Here is a 20,450-nt window from a genome sequence, read left to right as displayed (position 1 = left end):
ACGCTGAGGCGGCATCCCACATACCACAACTAGAAGGACCCACAACGAAGAATATACAACTATGTACCGGGGGACTTTGGGGAGAAAAAGGAAAAAAATAAAATCTTAAAAAAAAAAAATGCAGATCTATGAATTACCTGACAAAGAATCCAAAATAGCCATCTTAAAGATGCTCAGTAAGCTAAAAGAGAACAGATAAGACAATTAAACAAAATTAGGAAAATAATCATGAAGAAAATGAGAATGTCAACAAACAGAAATTATGAAAGAAAAAAACAAATTCTGAAGCTGAAGAATACAAAAAATGAACTGAAAAATTTACTAGAGAGGTTTAACAACAGACTTGATCAAGAATAAGAAAGAATCAGGGGCCGCCCCATGGCCGAGTGGTTAAGTTCGCGCGCTCCGCTTCAGCGGCCAGGGTTTCGCTGGTTCGGATGCTGGGCACGGACATGGCACTGCTCATCAGGCCACAATGAGGTGGCATCCCACATGCCACAACTAGATGGACCCACAACTAAAATACATAACCATGTACTGGGGAGATTTGGGGAGAAAAAACAGAAAGAAAGAAAAAGATTGGCAACAGTTGTTAGCTCAGGTGCCAATCTTAAAAAAAAAAAAAAAAGAAGAAGGAATCAGTGAATCTGGGGACAGATCATTTGAAATTATTGAGTCCTAGGAGCAAACAAAAAAAAGAATGGGGGCTGGCCCGGTGGCCGAGTGGTTAAGTTCGCGCGCTCCTCTGCAGACGGCCCAGTGTTTCGTTGGTTTGAATCCTGGGCGCAGACATGGCGCTGCTCATCAAACCACGCTGAGGCAGCATCCCACATACCACAACTAGAAGGACCCACAACGAAGAATATACAACTATGTACCGGGGGGCTTTGGGGAGAAAAGGGAAAAAATTAAAAAAAAAAAAAAATCTATTAAAAAAAAAAAAAGAATGAAAAAAAAGTGAAAAGAGCCTAAGAGACTTGTGGGGTACCATCAAGAAGATCAACCTACACGTTATGGGAGTCCCAGAAGAAGAGAGAAAGAGGCAGAGAGCCTATTTGCAGAAATAATGGTCAAAACCTTCCCATATTTGAACAAGAAAATGGATATTCAAAATCAAGAAGCTGGAAAAACTCTAACTAGGATAAAATTAAAAGATTCACACTGAGACATTATAATCAAACTGTTAAAAGTCACAAACAGAGAGAGAATCTTGAAAACAGTAAGAGAAAAGCAACTTGTCATGTACAAGGGAGCTCCTATCAGATTGTCAGCAGACTTCTCAACAGAAACCTTTCAGGCCAGAAGGGAGTAGGAGAATATATCCAAAGTGCTGAAAAGAAAAATTTGCCAACCAGGAAGACTATATCCAGCAAAACTCACCTCCAAAAATGAAGGAGAAATTAATAAGACTTTCCTAGATAAGTAAAACCTAAGGGAGTGCATCACGACCAGATTTGTCCTAAAGAAATGCTAAAAGGTGCTTCAGTGTGAAACAAAATGACACTAGACAGTAACACAAAAGCAAACAAAAGTATAAACGTCACTGTAAACATAAAAATACACACAAATACAGAAGGTTGTGTAATTGTGGTGCACTTTTTTTTAAATAGACAAATGATTAGCACCAGCATTTTTTTTAAATTTTATTTTAAAAAATTTTTTTTAAAGATTGGCACCTGAGCTAACAGTTGTTACCAATCTTCTTTCTTTTTCTTTTGTTTTGTGCCTGCTTTTTCTCCCCAAATCCCCCCAGAACATAGTTGTTTATTTTAGTTGTGGGTCCTTCTAGTTGTGGCATGTGGGATGTCACCTCAGCGTGGCCTGACACGCAGTGCCATGTCTGCACCCAGGATCCGAACCAGTGAAACCCTGGGTCGCCAAAGCAGAGCACGTGAACTTAGCCACTCAGTCATGGGGCCAGCCCCTGTGGTGCACTTTTAATTCTGATACAGAATTTAAAAGACAAAAGCATAAAAAATAACTATAAACCTATATTAATGGATATACAATATGAAAAGATGTAACTTGTGACATCAATAAAGTGGAGGGGTTTGGAGATGTAAAGGAGTGAAATTTTTGTATGCAAATAAAATTGGTATCAGTTTAAAACAGGTTTTAGAGGAAGGTTGGCACAGATGTTAGCTCAGTGGCAATCTTCCTCAAGGAAAAAGAGGAAGATTAGCAACTGATGTTAGTTCAGGGCCAATCTTCCTCACCAAAAATTAAAAAGTAAAATAAAAAATAATAATAATAATTAAAAAATAAAATAGGTTTTTATAATTTAAGACATTTTATGTAAAAATTGTATATTTTTTCATTCTTATCTTTGTCTTGAATTGTTAGAGGCCCATATTCAATCATGTCACGGCTACCTCTCCTAAAAATTCTCCTACCACAAAAAGTTCAGAGTACAACTATGAAGTACTTTCTATTACTGACATTTGACCACATGGAAATTTTCAACCAATAATCAACAAACGTATAACGAGTGCCTATATAAATTCAGCATTGAGCTAGGCCCTGGAGTACTAACATTAGTAAGAAACCATTCCTGCTCTTAAATCATTTCAGGAAAGAGATCCATAAACACATACTACTCAAATTTATTTTGCAATGTAATTTTATTTCAGTATGTGCAGTTTTAAGCAGGTTCAGAAATATCTGCCTAAAAACATAATATAATTACAAGAATCTTAAAGATGTAAGGAGACATTTTTTTCTCAAGAGAATGAAGGGAAAGTAAAGCTTTCTCAAATCTCACCTTTTCTCAAGGAACATTGAGATGTTTAATTCTGGAAAGCTTTCTGCAGACAGACACATACATCGTTCACTTTCACAACAGCTCTGAAGAAGGCTGGGAGCAGATAACTCATACTTCCAATCAACATCAGTAACTACGGGTGTAAGGCTCTGAGCTGAGGAGTCAGATGCTTAAGGTTCGCTGGTGGTTCCCGAGAGCAGACCATAAACTGGCATCTACGTCCCTGGGTCGCACAGTGGAGACATTAGAACATGGCCTTTTTACACACGTTTTCCATGCTTCTTTCAAGAGAAAGGTATAAGTGATGAGCTGATTATCAGAGACTACTGTTTTTTAAGCAGAAATTATCAGGATATGTCATAGGTACAACGGCCAGATTTTGAACTAAAAAAATCAGGTCATATGGTCTGGTGAGCACATATACATTAACAAGAATAAAATCAAATTTTTGCAAATTCAAAACTTCTGGCCTTAGGCTGGCCCAGTAGTGTGGTGGTGAAGTTCCCATGCTCCAGTTTGGCGGCCCGGGGTTCACAGGTTCGGATCCCCGGCGCAGACCTACACATTACTCATCAAGCCATGCTGTGGCGTGGCAGCATCCCACGTACAAAGCAGAGGAAGACTGCACAGATGTTAGCTCAGGGACAATCTTCCTCACCAACAAAACCAAAAACCAAAACAAACAAAAAGAGGGGCCAGCCCAGTGGCACAGCGGTTAAGTTCACATGTTCTGCTTCTCGGCGGCCCAGGGTTCACCAGTTCAGATCCCGGGTGCAGACATGGCACCACTAGGCAAAAGCCATGCTGTGGTAGGCGTCCCACATATAAAGCAGAGGAAGATGGGCATGGATGTTAGCTCAGGGCCAGTCTTCCTCAGCAAAAAGAGGAGGATTGGCAGTAGTTAGCTCAGGGCTAATCTTCCTCAAAAAAAAAAAAAAAAATACACAACTATGTACTGGAGGGCTTTGGGAGAAAAAAGGAAAAAAATAAAATCTTAAAAAAAAAAAAGAATTTCTCTCAGATGGCACCCCGACTTTTGGTGGTGAACATGATGCAGTCTATACAGAAGTCGAAATGTGATGAGGTACACCTGAAATGTACATAATGTTAAAACCAATGTGCCTTCAATTAAAAAAATTTAATTTTTAAAAAATTTTTTAAAAAGAATTTCTCTCTCTCCTTTTTGGTGCCTCCTTGGGATCTCAAAGATCTCAAAGATGTAAATTCAAAATGTTCTTCAAAATAATGTCTCTGACAAGGAGTTTCCACTTCCCTTAGTGCAATTTTACAAAAATCAAAATGAATAGCACAAATGACTCAATTCCAGCTGCATTTTCATCTACTTACAGTGCTGTTGCTTGTGATACAAAGGAACAAGTGTGTGGCAGGAACTCAGAAGATCTGCCAGAGCTGTCCACTAATCCGGGAGCTGGCTCGTCCACCAGAGGGCATTCAAGTGTCTCCACCGAACTCCACACAGGAAAGGGTCAGAGCCCTTCACTGGCTCCGGATGCCGAAAGCACAGAATACAGATTCCATTATGAGAGGACTGTCACTTAGGTGGAAGAGGTCTTCTCAAACCCACTGGCCTTTCCCTTAGGGAAACCTGAATTTTCTCAGCTGCGTTTTCCTGGTGCTTCAGGTTATCCAGGCGCTTCATTTCATACTCCCTTTCAAGTTTGATGGCTGAAAGAGAAAATACACAAAGTAGTCCAACTGACATTTTTCACCAAGCGTAATTTAGTCAGAACTGAATATTTATCACACAGAAAGAATCACATTCTTGAACACTAAACAAGAAGACAGGGCTCTGGGTATCAATGAGCATATTTAAACATTTCTCTGATCATAAGCAAAACAGCACACATGAAATTTATAATTCATTAAAGTAGTTCTTACGGAACTTACATTCTGCAGAAGGAAGCAGACCGTCCTTAACGGTTTTACATTTTTGGAGCTGTAAAGGACTACCAAACGTAATTTCTCCCAAGAAAGGCAATTGGATGTTGGTTAGGTTCGTATACCAGGTCTGTGTGAGCAGTGCAAGGTCCCAAGGTTCCTGTCTGGGGCAAAAATTCATTAATTCATTCAATACATATTTATTAAGTATCTACTGTGGTATATACAGAAGACATCTTATTAATTCTCTCTCTTCCATTTTCCACTAGACATTTGGTTGACAGGGGGGTATTCAGGATTTTCCAGAGTTGCAAATTTATCCAGGAGAAGGAGATTTATATTAATTAATGTAGAGGTATATTGAAAAATTACCATAAACTCTAATGACAGGAACTTTTGTTCACAATACAGCCTCCCTGGAGTCAACCCAATAGTTCCAGATCCTTTAAGAGGATGTAGTCAACAACCGTAAGCTCCAAATCTTTCATGGCTGATCAAAAATAGGGTCACAGTAGGGAAAGAACAAAGGGAATAATCAAACACTGAGCAGGGTACTTGGCATCGTCTAAGACTTTGAGTGTGTGAGTTGATTCTAATCATTACAACCACTATGTAGGCGGACGGGAAACTGAGACTCAGAAGTTAAGTGAGAACCAAAGCTGGTACTTGACCTAAGTATATTTATTTAGAAGGACTAGTACCAAGAGAACCCTTAGAAAACTGGAGAGGGGGATGAGATCCTGAACTACAATATTGAAAATAATCACTCTGAACTTTAAATGAATTGTTTTATGTATCCCAATTCAGAAATTTAACCTATCAGCTACATGTTTCTCATCTACAGGCCTGTGAGTTCACACGCACGAGGAAAGGGGAGACATACTCTGGTACGAGGAGGGAAGTGAGGCGGTCACACGCATGCCAGCTATTCGTTTTCCTTCTGCAGCTTCCTTGCTACTCGAGCATCTAACTCTAAGGAGTGGCTGGAAGTCTACAACGATTAGAGATGTACTTGAACAAGTGCAGAAAGATCTATTTCTAAGAATGTTCGTTGAAGCATTGTTTGCCCACAAAAATACACAAAATAGCCTTGATGTCTGTCAGGAAGAGTCGGGTTAAACAACCTGTGGTACATACATAAAAGAATGAGATTTATCCTTATATGTTGATTTGGAAAGATGAGCAATAAAAGAGCTAATGTTTATCTGGCATTTACTATATGCTTGGCACTGTTTTAATCAGTTTATACATATGAACACCTTTAATGGCCACACTAACCCTATGAAGTAGGCAGGCGCTATTGTCTTGCTCATTTTATAGATAAGGAAACAGGAACAGAGAACAACTTGCCCAAGGTCACAAGGCCGTTGGTCATGGGTTTGGAATCTGAACCCAGGAAGTCAGACTCTAGAATATGCGCTTTTTAACCACTAGGCTGTACAAGACACAATAGGGGAAGGGGCAAAATTCCATATAATCCCATGCGTAAAAACATGTATGCGGATCTTGTACAGCAGACAGAAATTCTAGAAAAATAAAAAACATTTTACCTCTGAGGGGGGCTGCAGGGAGAGACAAGGACACGAGAAATAGCATTTTTATTTGCCTTTCAAATGCTTCTACACAGTTTGAATGCTTTCAGGGTTTTTTAAAATAATCTTCTAAAAACACTTAACCAAAAAAAAAAAGCCCAAGTTGAGGAGTTGCCAGAGTAAATGAACTCCAAAGATTGCTACCGGCATTCTGTTCCTCTTAATTCAGCTGCTGTGATAAATAGTATGATTTCAAATACTTTCTTGCGAGAATGATACTGCAGGCACTGGTTTTGCAGACATTATTCATGACATAAAATTCTGCAGAAAGAAAAAAAAACCCTGCAGAGTCAGTGCTTGAAATCATTCTCCAGACATAGGAATGTCTTCATCATAAAAATTATGTTCATAATATTGACTATAATGGTGCTTGCCTATAATTCAAAGTCTAAACACATACTGAACTGACAAAACTTAACAACATGCAATGGTCAGTTTTCTTTAGTTTTCCTATAGCTTTGGTTTCACAACCCCGTAGGTTGTCTCCATTTACTTTTTAGAATCTTGTTAAAAAGAAAAATTCAATTGACTGATAATTGTAAGTATGTCATAAACTGTGGCAGAGAGGTTAAAAAAACAAAACAAGTTCAAAAATTAAAAACAAATGGGGTGGCCCGGTGGCCTAGTGGTTAAGTTCCTGCACTCCACTTTGGTAGCCCAGGGTTCCCAGGTTCAGATTCCCGGCGAGGACCAAGCACTGCTCGTCAAGCCATGCTGTGGTACATCCCACATAAAATAGAGGAAGACTGGCACAGATGTTAGCTCAGCGACAATCTTCCTCAAGCAAAAGGACAAAGACTGGCAACAGGTATTAGCTCAGGGCCAATCTTCCTCACCCAAAAGAATAAATAAACTAAAAACAAGGCAGCACTACAGTATTACACAGTGAAACTACCACATGGTAGCAATCCTTGTTCATTATGGGTTAACTATATGGCAGGCAACGTACAAGGAGTTTACACACATCACAATGTTCATTTTACAGACGTGGAGGCCAAGACCCAGAGAAATTAAGCAACTTACTCAAGGTCACACAGGGAGCCAGGGGCGGGACCAGGCTTTGAGCCCAGGCCTCCTTCATTGCAAAGCCCATATTGTGCATACATCGCCTTCCCAAGTGTACAGGATGCAAAACTCACTCTTAGTACCAGCTAATTCAGTGCTCTGTTAAGACATACTCGACACCAAGGCATGTTTCAGTAGACTTATGCTATCTGTAGAGGTATTTTAAGGTGGTTGGCGGTAGCAGAAAGTGTTGCTTTGGAGTAAGAAGACTCAGACTTCTAACCCTGTCACTTCTTTACTCCATGACTGTGTGACTCTGATCAAACCACATCTCCCAACCTCAGTTTTCACACTTGAAAGTGTGGTTCTGTTGTAAGGGCCAAGTAATATAATTTATAAATTCTTATAAAAACACTTTCCTTTAAAAATCAGTATCCAGACACCTGAAAATGGCTCATGTAGTCCAGTACCTCATGGGAACTTAAGGGTGCCTGGTGCTTTTATTTTAACAAAGACACTCCCCCGCCCCGGTCAATGCTCACCGTGATATAAATACTTACACTTCATAACACCTGCCCCGCAAAATGGTTTTCACTGTGTTCTTTCTTGGCAAGACATAAGCCATGGTGAATTTTTACAGTCCACTTGCCTCACGTAGGTGCTTGATGGAATGACTCCAATATCCTGTTCACTTCGCCTGAAATGATTGCAATGCACCTAATTAATGGCTTGCACTTGAATGTTTTTTAACATCCAAATAATAAAAAGATTCAGAAAAAGCATTTCTGAATGTCAAAACATCCCTATTAAATGTTCACTGAAGCTGAACTCCTAATGTACAACTGTGTTCTCTTTTATTTTCCATGAACTCATTTTGTCATTCCTTGCCATCTAAAGAGAAGACGCCGGGTTGACAGCCTCGGCATGCCGTCAGGGAACTCTGTCATTGTCTAAACCTGCCAAACTGGCTCAAACTAACTCATCCCCAACCGGTGTCTGACTGTGGCACAGTTAAGCGACAAATGGCTCTGCGGCCACGGGAACTTCCCATCCCTCGCTCGAGCCCTTTAAAGGATGCAAACCTTCCCAGGTTTTCCCTTTTTCAAAGATCTGAATTTAAAAAGTAGCCAACTTTAAGCCCCACTCCCATGTCCCCTCCATGCACCCTTCTCCGGGGCCAGGTCAGGGCGACGCTCCTCCCGGCAAGACGTGCCGTTCCGCGCAGGACGCGGCTCCGGGGAGTGGGTGGAGCCCCGCGGCAGGAGACCCCCCCCCCCCGCCCGCCCCGCCCCCCTCCCCCCCCCCCCCCCGCGCCCCCCCCTGCGCCCCCCGCGGCCCCCGCGCCCCGCTCCGCCCCCTGAGCCCGCACGCCCCGCTCCTCCCCCTGCGCCCCCCGCGCCCCGCTCCGCCCCCTGAGCCCGCACGCCCCGCTCTTCCCCCTGCGCCCTCCGCCCGCCCCTCCTCCCGAGCGCCGGGGTCTGGGGGCGGCTCCGGGGAGGCGGCGCCGGTGCCAGGTTACCGGCTGGGGGATTCGGAGGGTCGCGGGCCTCGTACCCACGGCAGTGCGAACGCCCATCTAGGCTCACCAGGCCGGGCCACACCGCGGGCCCGCCTCGCGGGCACACGCTTCCTTCCTGTCCGCGCCCGAGCTGCGGGCGGGCGGCGCCCCGGCCTGGGGCCCGCGTCACGCCGGGGCCTCAATAAAGGGCTTTGTGGTGCCGGCCCCGCCCGCGAGGGGTCGGGGCGCCAGGCTTGGGATGCGCGCCCCGCGAGGTCCCGTCGGACACAGGCCCCCTGGTGAGACAGCCAGGACCGGGACCACGCTTGACGGAACAAAGGCCACGAGCCAAAGACAGGGCTGTAAGCTGGCCTTTCCCTGAAAATGACACTTTTAAATGTAATGAGGTTGTGTTGAAGCCATTTGGGGACTGATTTGGGGACCATTTGGGGGGGCCACTTAAAGAAATGTGCTGGGTTCTGACCTGTTCGCTGTGAGCCGTTCTCACCGGTGACGCTTGAGCGGCAGCGTTGTTGTCATTGCTACTGTTCACACCCTCTGGTGGGTCAAGGCCGTTTCAAACGCTAAAGCTGGAAACCCGTATGATGTGTTCTGTGTTCGTGTAAAGAGCAAGACAGGATCAGAAACCGTGGCCTGATGGACCTGTTTCTGAAGTCATTACACTATGGTGACTCAGGATGAATCTATATTTTAATACATCAGGTGGTCACCACTTGACGTCAGAGGACAATAGCTTACCTTTCCGTTTTGCGTGAGGGTTTTGGAGTCAGAACTGGTTTGGAATTCTAGTTCTGCCTCTTGCCAGTTTTCATAGCTTACCTACGTAACTTCTCTAAGCCTCCATTTCTTTATCTCTAAAACGTGTATAATACTCTTACAGGGTTGTTGTGAGGATTAAAGATCATGTCTGTAAATTCTCTGCCACGTGGTAAGTGCCTAATTATCCGATTTTGAGCCTAGTGACAACTTTATGAGATAGGCGATTCCAGTTGTAGAGAGGAGCAGTGAACTAAGAAAGCTTAAAGGGCTGCCCCGGGTCACGTAGCTAGTGAGTTGCAGGGCCAAATTTTGAAGCTAAGCACAGTACCCTCCTCGCCCTGACAAGCCACCTCTGATCCTAACTCGGGCCTAACTAGAATAGGCTCGAAGGGTTGACCCACCTTTAGAAGAGGTGCCTCTCAGAACCTGGAAGACAGGACTCGCTTGCTCTGTAATGTTTCTGGTCTGGTACTGATGGAAAAGGAGCAGCCAGAAGTGGAAGTAGGTATTAGGATTGAACTCAAAGAATGGTGAAGCCGTTAATGGATTGTGAAATCAACCTAGCAGATTTTAACCTGAATTTTTTTTTAATGAATTAGCATAGAATACGGGGTAATGAGAGTACATCATGCGAATAAGTATTGTTTTATGGAACTTTCATTCCTGTTATACATGTGCATACATGCAGTCGAAGTGGCAGATCCGTGGCCTGTTCTCTTTTTACAGGAGAAGAAATCAGGACCCAGGGAGAGGATGTGATGAGTCCAGGGCCACACTGAGAGAGATCAGACAGCCTGTGATTTCACCATATGGGAACTCCTTTTCTTGCATATGTAGATAATTCCTGACAATTGTGTTTAGTTATTTCCTGTGTGACTCACTTTGAACAAATCTGGTGGAAGTTATGGTGTATGACTTTTGAGACTAGGTCATAAAAAGTATTGTGGCTTCCTTCTTGCTGTCTCTCTTGGATCACTAACCCTGGAAGAGGCCAATTGCCATGTTGGAAGGACACCAAAGCCACCTTATGGAGAAATTCACATGCAAAGGAATTGAGGCCTCTGGCCAGCAACTGGTGAGGTGGCCTCTTGCTACCAACAATGTGAGTGCGCAATCTTGGAAGCAGATCTTCCATGGCTCGCTCACGCCTTCCGATGACTGCAGCTCCAGCAGATAGCCCCAGCTGATATCTTGACTGAAGCTTCACGGGAGACCCCGGGCCAGAACCACCTAGCCAAGTCACTCCAGAATTCCTGGCCCTGAGACAATATAAGATGTTTGTCATTTTAAGCTCACAACCTTTGGGGTAATTGTTACACAGCAATTGATAACTAATAATACTATTAAATGTCTTATTGTGGAAGAAATGTTTTACATAGAGGAAAATAGCCATATTTTTACAGTTGGGATTAATAATTTGATAAAAAATGAATAAAACACTTTATGCTTTACCATTTACTGGGCAGCTGATTTTGCTAAATCTCATCCAGGACCAGTTAAGATCCTTAAAAACTGTCAACACAGAAAATATATGGTAGCCACCCTCCCCCACAGGTATTTAAAAACAAGACTAGCACTAAATCCTATAGAAGATGCATGGCTATCCAATAAAGGTCTGGTCTCCCCTCGTAATGACTGTTTCAGTATTTTCTGTTGCAATATCAAATTCTTTCTCAACATTTTTCCCTCTCCCCCTCCCTCCCTCTCTCCCTCCCCCCACCTCCTCTTCCTCCATTTCTCTGTCTCTATCTGTCTATGCTCTCTCTCCCTCTGCTTTTCTGCCGCCCTACACACATCTTCCTGTTGGGTAAGCCTTCCCTGGTCACATCTATTCCAGAAAGTTGGCAATTTTTATTTAAATTGGTTAAGAGTATTGCTGCCACCTAGTGTTAAAACTAAGGTACAAGGAGGGATGCAACATACAAAAGAGACTTACATGGTAATAACAATCATAACATGTAAAACAAAACAATACGAGTGTAATAACATTTACTATGTTTGGGGCACTGTTCAAGGTACTTAATACACATTGCCTCATTTAATTATCACAACCAGGGATGCTATTATTAATTTAGAGAGGTGATTTTAGGGATATTAGAGAAAAAAACTGTGGCACCTCAAGCATGAATAACTTTTCCAAGGTCACAGGATTTGAACCCAAGACTATCTGATTCTGATTTTTTGCTCTCGCCACCACACTATACATTCTCGCAGGGTTGTAATTAGGACAAGGTTTTAGAGTATATACTTGTAAATATTTTTGCAACTGCCCTTTTCAAATGTTCTGTTAATTTCTCATCATATATGTATATATCTATGTACATATATATTCATATATTCCTTATATATAATGCATATGTTTTCATTCTAATTTCAAAGAGTGATATTTTATTTCTTTTAACTTATTATGTAAATCACAGATGCAGCTTACAGTTTTTCATGGCTACATGCCAAACTTCATCTGCAAAAACTTTAAAACCACCAAAGAACACCACTGAAAGCCCTAAATGTTCTCAACCATTTTGTACTAGCACCTTCCTAATTCTCTCACTGCAAAACCACTCCTTCCCGTTTCCCTCCCTAAAGTTTGTGTATGCCCATAGTTGTGTATGTCCGTTGTTCCTCTATTCATTCTACCTAGTCCTCTCAGCACCTCTGCTCTCACTAATGTAACTATCATTTTTCTCTAGATGGGTCCCAAATCTGATTCTCTAGCCAGGCTTGCCTTCTTTCCCAAATACATACCTTGCATTTCCATCGGTTTGGGGGAACTTTCTACCTGACTATCCTGTTCAGATGAAAATTTCGACATATCCAAAATGTAATTCATCACCTACTCTGTAAACAAACCATCTCTTTTGTTTCTGGGGATGGTCCCGTGAATCTCCCATGAGCCAGACTTATACCATTGACCCATTTTTAAAGCATATTGATGGGCACGTACCCCATGCCAGCCATCATTCTTGGCCACCTTACATGACATCTGATACTCGGCAGTTTAGGAAGAAAGAAGATAATCATTTCCCTAGTACAGTTAAGGAAAAAAAGAGTTTACAGGGCTAAAAAATGACTTGCTTACAATTATGCAACTAGTAAGTTGCAGAGCCAAATTTAACCCAGGTCAGTTTCACTCCTGACCTTTGAGATCTCTGGATCCCCTGGCTGGACTATGTATCCCTCTCTTTGTGAGATTTCCGTTGCATCCTTACAATAACATTCACCTACCCACCCATTCTATTTGAGGTTGACAGAGTATGTTTCTGTACCTTAAACACATTATTGCTGAATCAGAACAGAAAATAACAACCACAGCTGGTGTCCAGGCTGCTCTGCTTTCTGGAGAGGCAGAAGTTACAATCTCCCAGGTGCTCAGTTGTTAACTCCTGATCTTTGGGAGGCAAAGCAGGTCAGAATCCTTATCCTGACCCAAGACTATGATACGTGATTTACAGCCTAGGATTCTCCCCAGGATGAAATCTGGAGCAGTGAGGATCCGTGGCTGGCTCTCAGGTGCGCAGCAACAGGTGGTGTTGAGCACTTTACACCAGAAGAGCTCAGCCCCGGACACCTACACATGAATTGCTCTATTGTGCAAGCCAGAAGCATTAATCCTAAGAGCAAGAAGAAAGATCTTTACACACCTTAATATGTGAGTCCTTTGGGATGTTACAATGTTGCCCTGTAAAGTCTAATTAAAACGAAGGATTTATCTGCCTCAGTCCAATCGACATTTCAGTTTCATGCTAATTTATAATAAGTTACTTTAGGGTAACTAGAGGGGCCAGCCCAGTGGCACAGTGGTTAAGTTCACCCGTTCCACTTTGGTGGCCCTGGGTTTGCCTGTTCGGATCCCCGATGTGGACTGTTTGTCAAACCATGCTGTGGCGGGCATCCCACACATAAAGTAGAGGAAGATGGGCATGGATGTTAGCTCAGGGCCAGTCTTCCTCAGGAAAAAGAGGAGGATTTTTGGCAGATATTAGCTCAGGGCTAATCTTCCTAAAAAAAAAGAAAAAAAGTAAGAAAGTAAGAATAATTAGAAAATTAAGATGAGATCTCTAGGTGTTCATTGAATATTTTTCAAATGTCTCATTTTATTGAATTTTCAAATATATTATAAATCACATCAACTGAACTCTTTTTCCTGAGGAGATGGAGACCAGAGGAAGAGGCGTGTGCTCTGATACAAGGGTCTAACATGGAATCCAGAAACCTGGGCTCTAGACTCTTCTCATAAAGAGGAAAAGCTTCAAAGCCTTTGCATCATTTATGAAACCTAATAGCTCTCAAAAATATGCTTATGATTGATTCCATGAATTTGTCTAAATCTTTCACATAAAAGTGTTGACTTTAATAAGTCAGTAAATGACTTTTAATTTTACCTATTTCATCTTTTGCCATATTTATGTAAAGAATTCAATAAATTTAGGGTATAAAAGGATATAAATTTTATTTATCCTAAAACTTCTTCTCTTGAAGATTTATATCCCACATTAACTGCATCCATAGACTTTTTAAATTTTTATGCATTTCAGTGATTCATATTTCATCTTAAGCTTTAATTCAATTAGATTCAAGTCAATTTAAGACACATCTGTTGTGCACTTTCTGTATGCAAGACTGTGCTTGGCCCCTGCAGTCTAAAATTTGTCCCCACACCCCCACCCCCGCATACATAAGAAAAGCTCTCTTTTCCCTTGAATATTTAATTATGAAAAGTATACATTCTTAGCTTGGAGAAATATGAAAAAGAAATTATTGCCCCTCTGTCTGTCAGTTGTGAAAGTTGTCTTGTAAGAATTAAGATTCCTTTTTTAAGTCAAAATCTAAAACTGGAACGCATCTAAGCCTCCGTAGGCTTAAATAAATATCAATCCACTTAAATTCAGGATTTTTTAAAAAAGGAATTATTTCAAAGTGTACAACTTCGTGTGCTTGCTCAAGCACTGACTTTCTAATGATAAACTTATGGATTTTACTCTCTAATTCTTTTTTGTCCGCTTGATCCTCTAAGATAAATTCTTGTTTCTCAGCTTCCATTTCTATTTTCAAGTATCAACAATAAATCAAAGGACACCCTCTGCCGTTCATTAGTAGACACTGCAATCTAATATGCTGATAATTTCTGAGGTTGATCCCATGTGTACTATATATGTGAGAAAGAAAAAAACAGAGATAAAACAGTGTAGAACAAACTCATTTCTATCCCACAGTTAAGCAAGGTCTTTCAAAGGCGTCTAAGTAGCTTCAGAGGGGGCTTCTGACTTGCAGGCAGTATCTATTTCTTAACCTGCTTAGCAGTTAAAAGGATGATTACTTTCTCACGATTTGTTAAATTGTACATTTATGTTTTATGCATCTTTCTGCATGTGCTATTTTTCACAATAAAAAGAAGCCTTCAGAATTGCTTTCAGGGGGCTAGCCCGGTGGTGTAGCGGTTAAGTGCACACATTCTGCTTTGGCAGCCCAGGGTTCTCCAGTGCGGATCCCAGGTGCGGACCTACACACCACTTGTCAAGCCATGCTGTGGCAGGTGTCCCGCGTATAAAGTAAAGGATGGATGTTAGCTCAGGGCGAATCTTCCTCACCAAAAAGTATACCTAAAAAAAAAGGGGGGCCAGCCTGGTGGCGCAGCAGTTAAGTGCGCACGTTCCACTTCTTGGCAGCCTGGGAAAGAATTGTTATCATTTTTTTTCCTATGGGGAAAGATTATTGCTTTAAAATATTGTTTATAAAAATGTAACTTTGATGATTACAACATTAAACAGCGCAATCTATTCAAAATGACCCCAAAAAAGCCAAAATGCCATTTTATCTTTTTTTTTTTTTGAGGAAGATTAGCTCTGAGCTAACTACTGCCAATCCTCCTCTTTTTGCTGAGGAAGACTGGCCCTGAGCTAACATCCATGCCCATCTTCCTCTACTTTATACATGGGACACCTACCACAGCATGGCTTTTGCCATGCGGTGCCATGTCCGCACCCGGGATCCAAACCAGTGAACCCCGGGTCTCTGAGAGCAGAACGTGCAAACTTAACCACTGCACCACTGGGCCGGCCCCCAGTGATCTTAAAATATGATCTTAATAAAAGTCATATGCAAAACAGCAACATGCCACACATAGCCCCTGTCGTGGACTGAATTCTATCCCCCAAAATTCATATGATGAAGTCCTAATGCCCCCCAATGTGACTATATTCAGGAAAAGAACCTTTAAGGGGAAAATTAAGGTTAAATGAGGTCATAAGGGTGGGGCCCTAATCCAGTAAGAGGAAGAGATGCCAGGAGTTGCGTGTGCACAGAGGAAAGGCCACGTGAGGACACAGAGAGAAGGTGGCTGTCTGCAAATCCAGGAGAGAGGCCTCACGAGAAAGCCATCTTGTTAGCATCTTGATCTTGGACTTCCGGCCTCCAGAACTGTGAGAGAACACATTTCTGTTGTTTAAGCCCCCGGCGTGTGGTATTTTATTACGGCAGCCCTAGGACACGGATACGGCTGCCAACCCATGACTCACTTTTGTTCCCATTCCTTTGTATCTTCTTTCCCCTTGTCCCTCTCTGATAAGAAATTAAATAACATATAGATGTGTTGGTTAAAAAACATGTCCATAAATCCTTGATATACCTCCTTTCCAGAAGAGCTGAACTCCTCTCCCCTTGAGTGAGGGCCAGACTTAGTGACTCTCTTCTGACAAGTAGAATGAGGTAGAAGTGACTGTGTATAACTCAGAGGCTCAGTCATAAAAGGCACTGTGGCTACCTCTCTCTCTCTCAGATCACTTCCTTTGAGGGACGCCAGCCACCATGTTGAGCAGTCCTATGAATAAGCCTTTCAGTGAGGAACTAAGGCCTCAAGTCAATAGCCATATGAGGGCGCCATCTTAGAAGTGGATCCTCCAGCCCCAGTGAAGCTTTCAGGTGACTGCAGCCCTTGCCAACCTCTTGACTGCAACCTCACGAGAGACTCTGGGCCAGAAACATCCAACTAAGCAGCTCTCAAATTCTTGAGGTACAGAAACTGTGAAATAACCTTTTATTTTAAGCCACTAAATTTGGAGTAATTTGTTATTCCAATAGATAACTAACACAATAGGCTAAACTATTCTTCCATAAGAGATAGAGACATAGAAGGAAAGATCTGGAGATGAGGAGGAGTTAGGAGGAGAAAGAAGTAGAAAGAAGGTGTAATGAGGAGAATTCCAAAGGTGCTCACTTTTTTAGAGAAACAAGATGAGTTTAGGGCAACTGATCTAAGAAGGGGCAATTTGGGGACAGAGCGATGTTAAAAGGTATATTTAGGAAACTTTGCTGTGCTATGAGGTAAAATATGCTATGTTGTATAAAGTGCCACGTGGTATAATGTGCTATGTGGAACTTTACCCTGTGTTCCTGAAAAACTTTAAGAAAAGATCTATGCATTTTAAAAATAACAATCCAACACTGGCCACTGATTTAATGTGTCCCCAGGCGTGAACCTCTTTTTTTTTTTTTTTTGGAGGAAGATTAGCCCTGAGCTAACGTCTGCCACCAATCCTCCTCTTTTTACTGAGGAAAACTGACCCTGAGGTAACATCCATGCCCATCTTCCTCTACTTTATATGTGGGACGCCTACCACAGCATGGTGTGCCAAGCGGTGCCATGTCTGCACCTGGGATCTGAACTGGCGAACCCCAGGCCACTGAAGCAGAATGTGTGCACTTAACTGCTGCGCCACCGGGCCGGCCCCCTCATGAACCTTTTATCTAAGTCGACTCTAGTAATTTTACCCTTCTTTACTAGACACTCAATTTCCCAGTTTTTCCTATAACTAGGGGTAGCCATAGGCAAAGCTTTGGCCACCATAAGAGGAAGTCTGCTGGGAAATTGTGGGAAATATCTTGTTTCCTGCCAAGGAGAGTAACACACTTAAGAATTTGCTAGCACTGCCCCTGACATTTCCTTGTGTCTTAAAAGTGTCTTGACCATATGATCCAGCTATTCTACTGCTGGGTGTTTATCCAAAGAACATGAAAACATGAATCCATAAAGATACATTCACCCCTATGTTCATTGCAGCATTATTCACAATAGCCAAGACTTGGAAGCAACCTAGGTGCCCATCAAGGGACAAATGGATAAAGAAGATGTAGTGTATATATACCCGATGGAATACTACTCAGCCATAAGAAATGATGAACTCCGTCCACTTGTGACAACATGAATGGACCTTGAGGGCATTATGGTAAGTGAAATAAGTCAGAGGGAGAAAGTCAAATACCATATGATCTCTCATAAGTAGAAGATAAAAACAACAACTAACAAATACATAGCAACAGAGATTGGATTGGTGGTTACCAGAGGGGAAGGGGGGAGGGGGGAGGGCAAAAGAGGTGATTAGGCACATGTGTGTGGTGATAGATTGTAATTAGTCTTTGGGTGGTGAACATGATGTAATCTACAGAAATCGAAATACAATTATGTACTCCTGAAATTTATATACTATTATAAACCAACGTTACCACAATAAAAAAATTAATTAAAAAGAAAAGTGTCTTGAAAGGTTGTGTGAGGCCACGATCTTGTGCCAAGGAGAAGACAAGCTGAAAGATGGCAGGGTGTGAAGCAGAGCGCGGCTGAACATAAGGACAGAAAGCGCCTGGAACCTTGCAGACACAACTGAGCGGCTGCATCAAACCTGGCTTGCCTCCTTCCAAGCTTCTCCTTAGGTAATAACTATTACCATTCTTTATTGCGTAAGCCACTGAAGCTACAATTAGAATGGTTTCCTGTTATTTGTAGTAAAACTGTTCCTGACTGATACCTAAGATGAATATTTGCTTAAAGGTGACGCACTCAAGCAGGCAACAAAGTATGTGTGGACCTGAGACAGATGGCCTGATGCAGATTCTCCCTCCAGCCCAGCTAGGGGCCCTCCGGCCAGGGAGTTACCTCCATGTCGGGGTTCTCCATCTGCAAGGTGGAGATAATTATGCTTTCATCATAGGACCGTCGTGGCCATTATTTGAAAACACATATTAGGTACTTAAAAGAACGCCTTGCCCGTATTATACAATACACATAAATTCTTGTTATTTTGAGAGTTTAAAAAGTAAAAACTTAGTACTCAAAGTCTTCAAAAACAATAGAATCCTCATAAAATGTGAAATTTATCAACTACAATTGAGGTCCCATGAATAATCTGCTAGTGTAACAGATTAGACAGGCGTGGAATGAATTTGTTTTTTAACTCTTCAGTGAAAAAAATTTCAAACAGATACAAAAGAAAAGAGATTTATATACTGAATCTCCATCTACCCATCACTCAGTGTCAGCAACTGTCAACACGTTCCAATCTTGTTTAATCTGTCACTTTTCCTGTAAATACTGGGTAACATTTTTGAAGTCATTGATGTCACTTTAATTTCACACACACAAAATAAATGTGTATATATCTCCAGAACTAGCAGATTTTTAAAAACTATTCCTATATTTATTCTGAATGTAAGACCTCAGACCGAGGTCTTAATAATTGCAGTTGAAAAAACGTCGGTTTAGGAGCCATCTATCACTGGGTTACAATTCCAGTTCCACCACTTCCTCGCTAGGTGATTGGGAGCAAGTTTCTTACTCTCTCCAAGCCCCAGTTTCTTCACCTGCAAAGAGAAGGAGATCAGCAGTCAGGACCCATTCCCCAGGGCCATTGTGAGAAATAAATAGCAGAACAATGGTGAGTAATAGCTGTAATTTACTAAAGGCGCCGGCCTGGCCCCAAGCTCTTCTCCTGCAGTGTCTTTAGTCCCTGGCCTGCAGCCCACGCCCGGTGCTCAGCAAATGTTGCCTTTCAGTCCTAGGAGCCAATTTTATAGTGGTAAAGGTGACGGGGTGGCAGCCCTGCTTAGGGGAGGCTGATGAGAGAACATAGGGCCTTATGGGCCAGCGTCCTTCACAAAGCGAGGCAGGGGTGGCTGAAGACACCCTTCTTTAATTTACAAACGAGTCAGGGCGTTGGGAGCAGGGAGGGTGCGGGGTGGAGTGAAGAGGAAGGAATGAGGTTGAAGTGTGGAGCCCACAAGAAAAGTACCATGTCTTGCCCCTGTCTGCACTTCTCTCCTACTTGCGCTCCTGACTTCACACAGCTGCTCCCGCTCTGCACTTTCCCTTGGGCTCAGTGGTTGGTCCCAACTCAGACCAAGTAAGGGGCAAGGCTGAGATTCAAACACACATCTGTCTCAGGATGCTTGTTTTTCCACACAGCCATGTCATGCCCTTTTCAAATGATCTGAATGACAGTTATTTCTTACAAAACTGCTATCTGGTCTGACATGTTAGACACAGCTTTGGGACTGGGGGATGTAGGGGGGTGGGGGGAGAAGAAGACAGGTGACCTGCGGTTGGTCTCAGTGATGCGGGGTCGGTGAGCCGAGGAGTCGAAACAAAGATTTCTTAGACTCTCAAGATCTGGCAGTAGTGCTCTTTTATTTAGAGAATAGTGTGGAATAGCATGGGGACAGGACCCATGGGCAGGCAGAGCTCCTGCTGCTGCCGCTTCTGCTGCCCCCGCTGGCATGGGGACAGGGCCCATGGGCAGGCAGAGCTCCTGCTGCTGCCACTTCTGCTGCCCCCGCTGGCATGGGGACAGGACCCATGGGCAGGCAGAGCTGGTGCGTGGGGACAGGACCCACGGGGCAGTCAGATCTCCTGCTGCTGCCCTGAGTTGAGGGTTAGGGCTAATTTTATAAGGCATGGGTACGTGACTTATTTTTACTGGAGAAAAGAAAAGATGATGTAAAAAGTCATTAAATGATTTCAGTGCAGATGGGGTCTGGTTATTGTACGGTCATATAACTTTAGATACGAATCTGGCCATATAGATCGGCATGTAGGTGAGGATGCCCTGGGCTTCTCTCCCTGGGGCGGTCCTAATTCATACCATAA

At 42.6% G+C, this 20,450-nt stretch overlaps 1 protein-coding gene across 7 annotated transcripts; it reads right to left on the bottom strand.

Annotated features, from left to right (window-relative positions):
- Positions 1 to 3,740: 3,740 nt before the first annotated feature.
- Positions 3,741 to 9,404, bottom strand: C3H4orf36 (chromosome 3 C4orf36 homolog). 7 transcript variants are annotated; one of them, XR_006887958.1, is made up of 5 exons: positions 8,812 to 9,009; positions 7,818 to 7,954; positions 4,670 to 4,824; positions 4,109 to 4,447; positions 3,833 to 3,851 (listed from the first exon to the last, which is right to left on the bottom strand). XR_006887958.1 is itself a non-coding variant. In XM_046656635.1 (4 exons), exons 2-4 carry the CDS (start codon positions 7,880 to 7,882, stop codon positions 4,314 to 4,316), a joined length of 354 nt encoding a protein of 117 aa, XP_046512591.1. In that variant the 5' UTR covers positions 7,883 to 7,954; positions 9,240 to 9,404; the 3' UTR covers positions 3,741 to 4,313. The 7 variants fall into 7 exon arrangements, 6 of the variants coding, with proteins under 6 accessions (XP_046512591.1, XP_046512590.1, XP_046512593.1 ...); XM_046656635.1 differs by lacking the exon at positions 8,812 to 9,009 and adding an exon at positions 9,240 to 9,404 and having other exon boundaries at positions 3,741 to 4,447; XM_046656634.1 differs by having other exon boundaries at positions 3,741 to 4,447; positions 8,777 to 9,010.
- Between the last annotated feature and the right edge of the window lie 11,046 nt (positions 9,405 to 20,450).

This window comes from Equus quagga, chromosome 3 (genome assembly GCF_021613505.1).
Source record: "Equus quagga isolate Etosha38 chromosome 3, UCLA_HA_Equagga_1.0, whole genome shotgun sequence".
Taxonomy (NCBI): domain Eukaryota; kingdom Metazoa; phylum Chordata; class Mammalia; order Perissodactyla; family Equidae; genus Equus; species Equus quagga.
This window is presented reverse-complemented; position numbering and strand designations above follow the sequence as displayed.

Bases quoted from the DNA above. Each gene is read 5' to 3' on its own strand.
- C3H4orf36 (XM_046656635.1), bottom strand. From the start codon at position 7,882: ATGGCTTATGTCTTGCCAAGAAAGAACACAGTGAAAACCATTTTGCGG. The intron at 4,825-7,817 runs GTAAGTATTTAT...TTTTTGCCCCAG, and splicing joins CGGGGCAGGTGTTATGAAGT to ACAGGAACCTTGGGACCTTG. The intron at 4,448-4,669 runs GTAAGTTCCGTA...TTTCTCTTTCAG, and splicing joins TCTGCTTCCTTCTGCAGAAT to CCATCAAACTTGAAAGGGAG.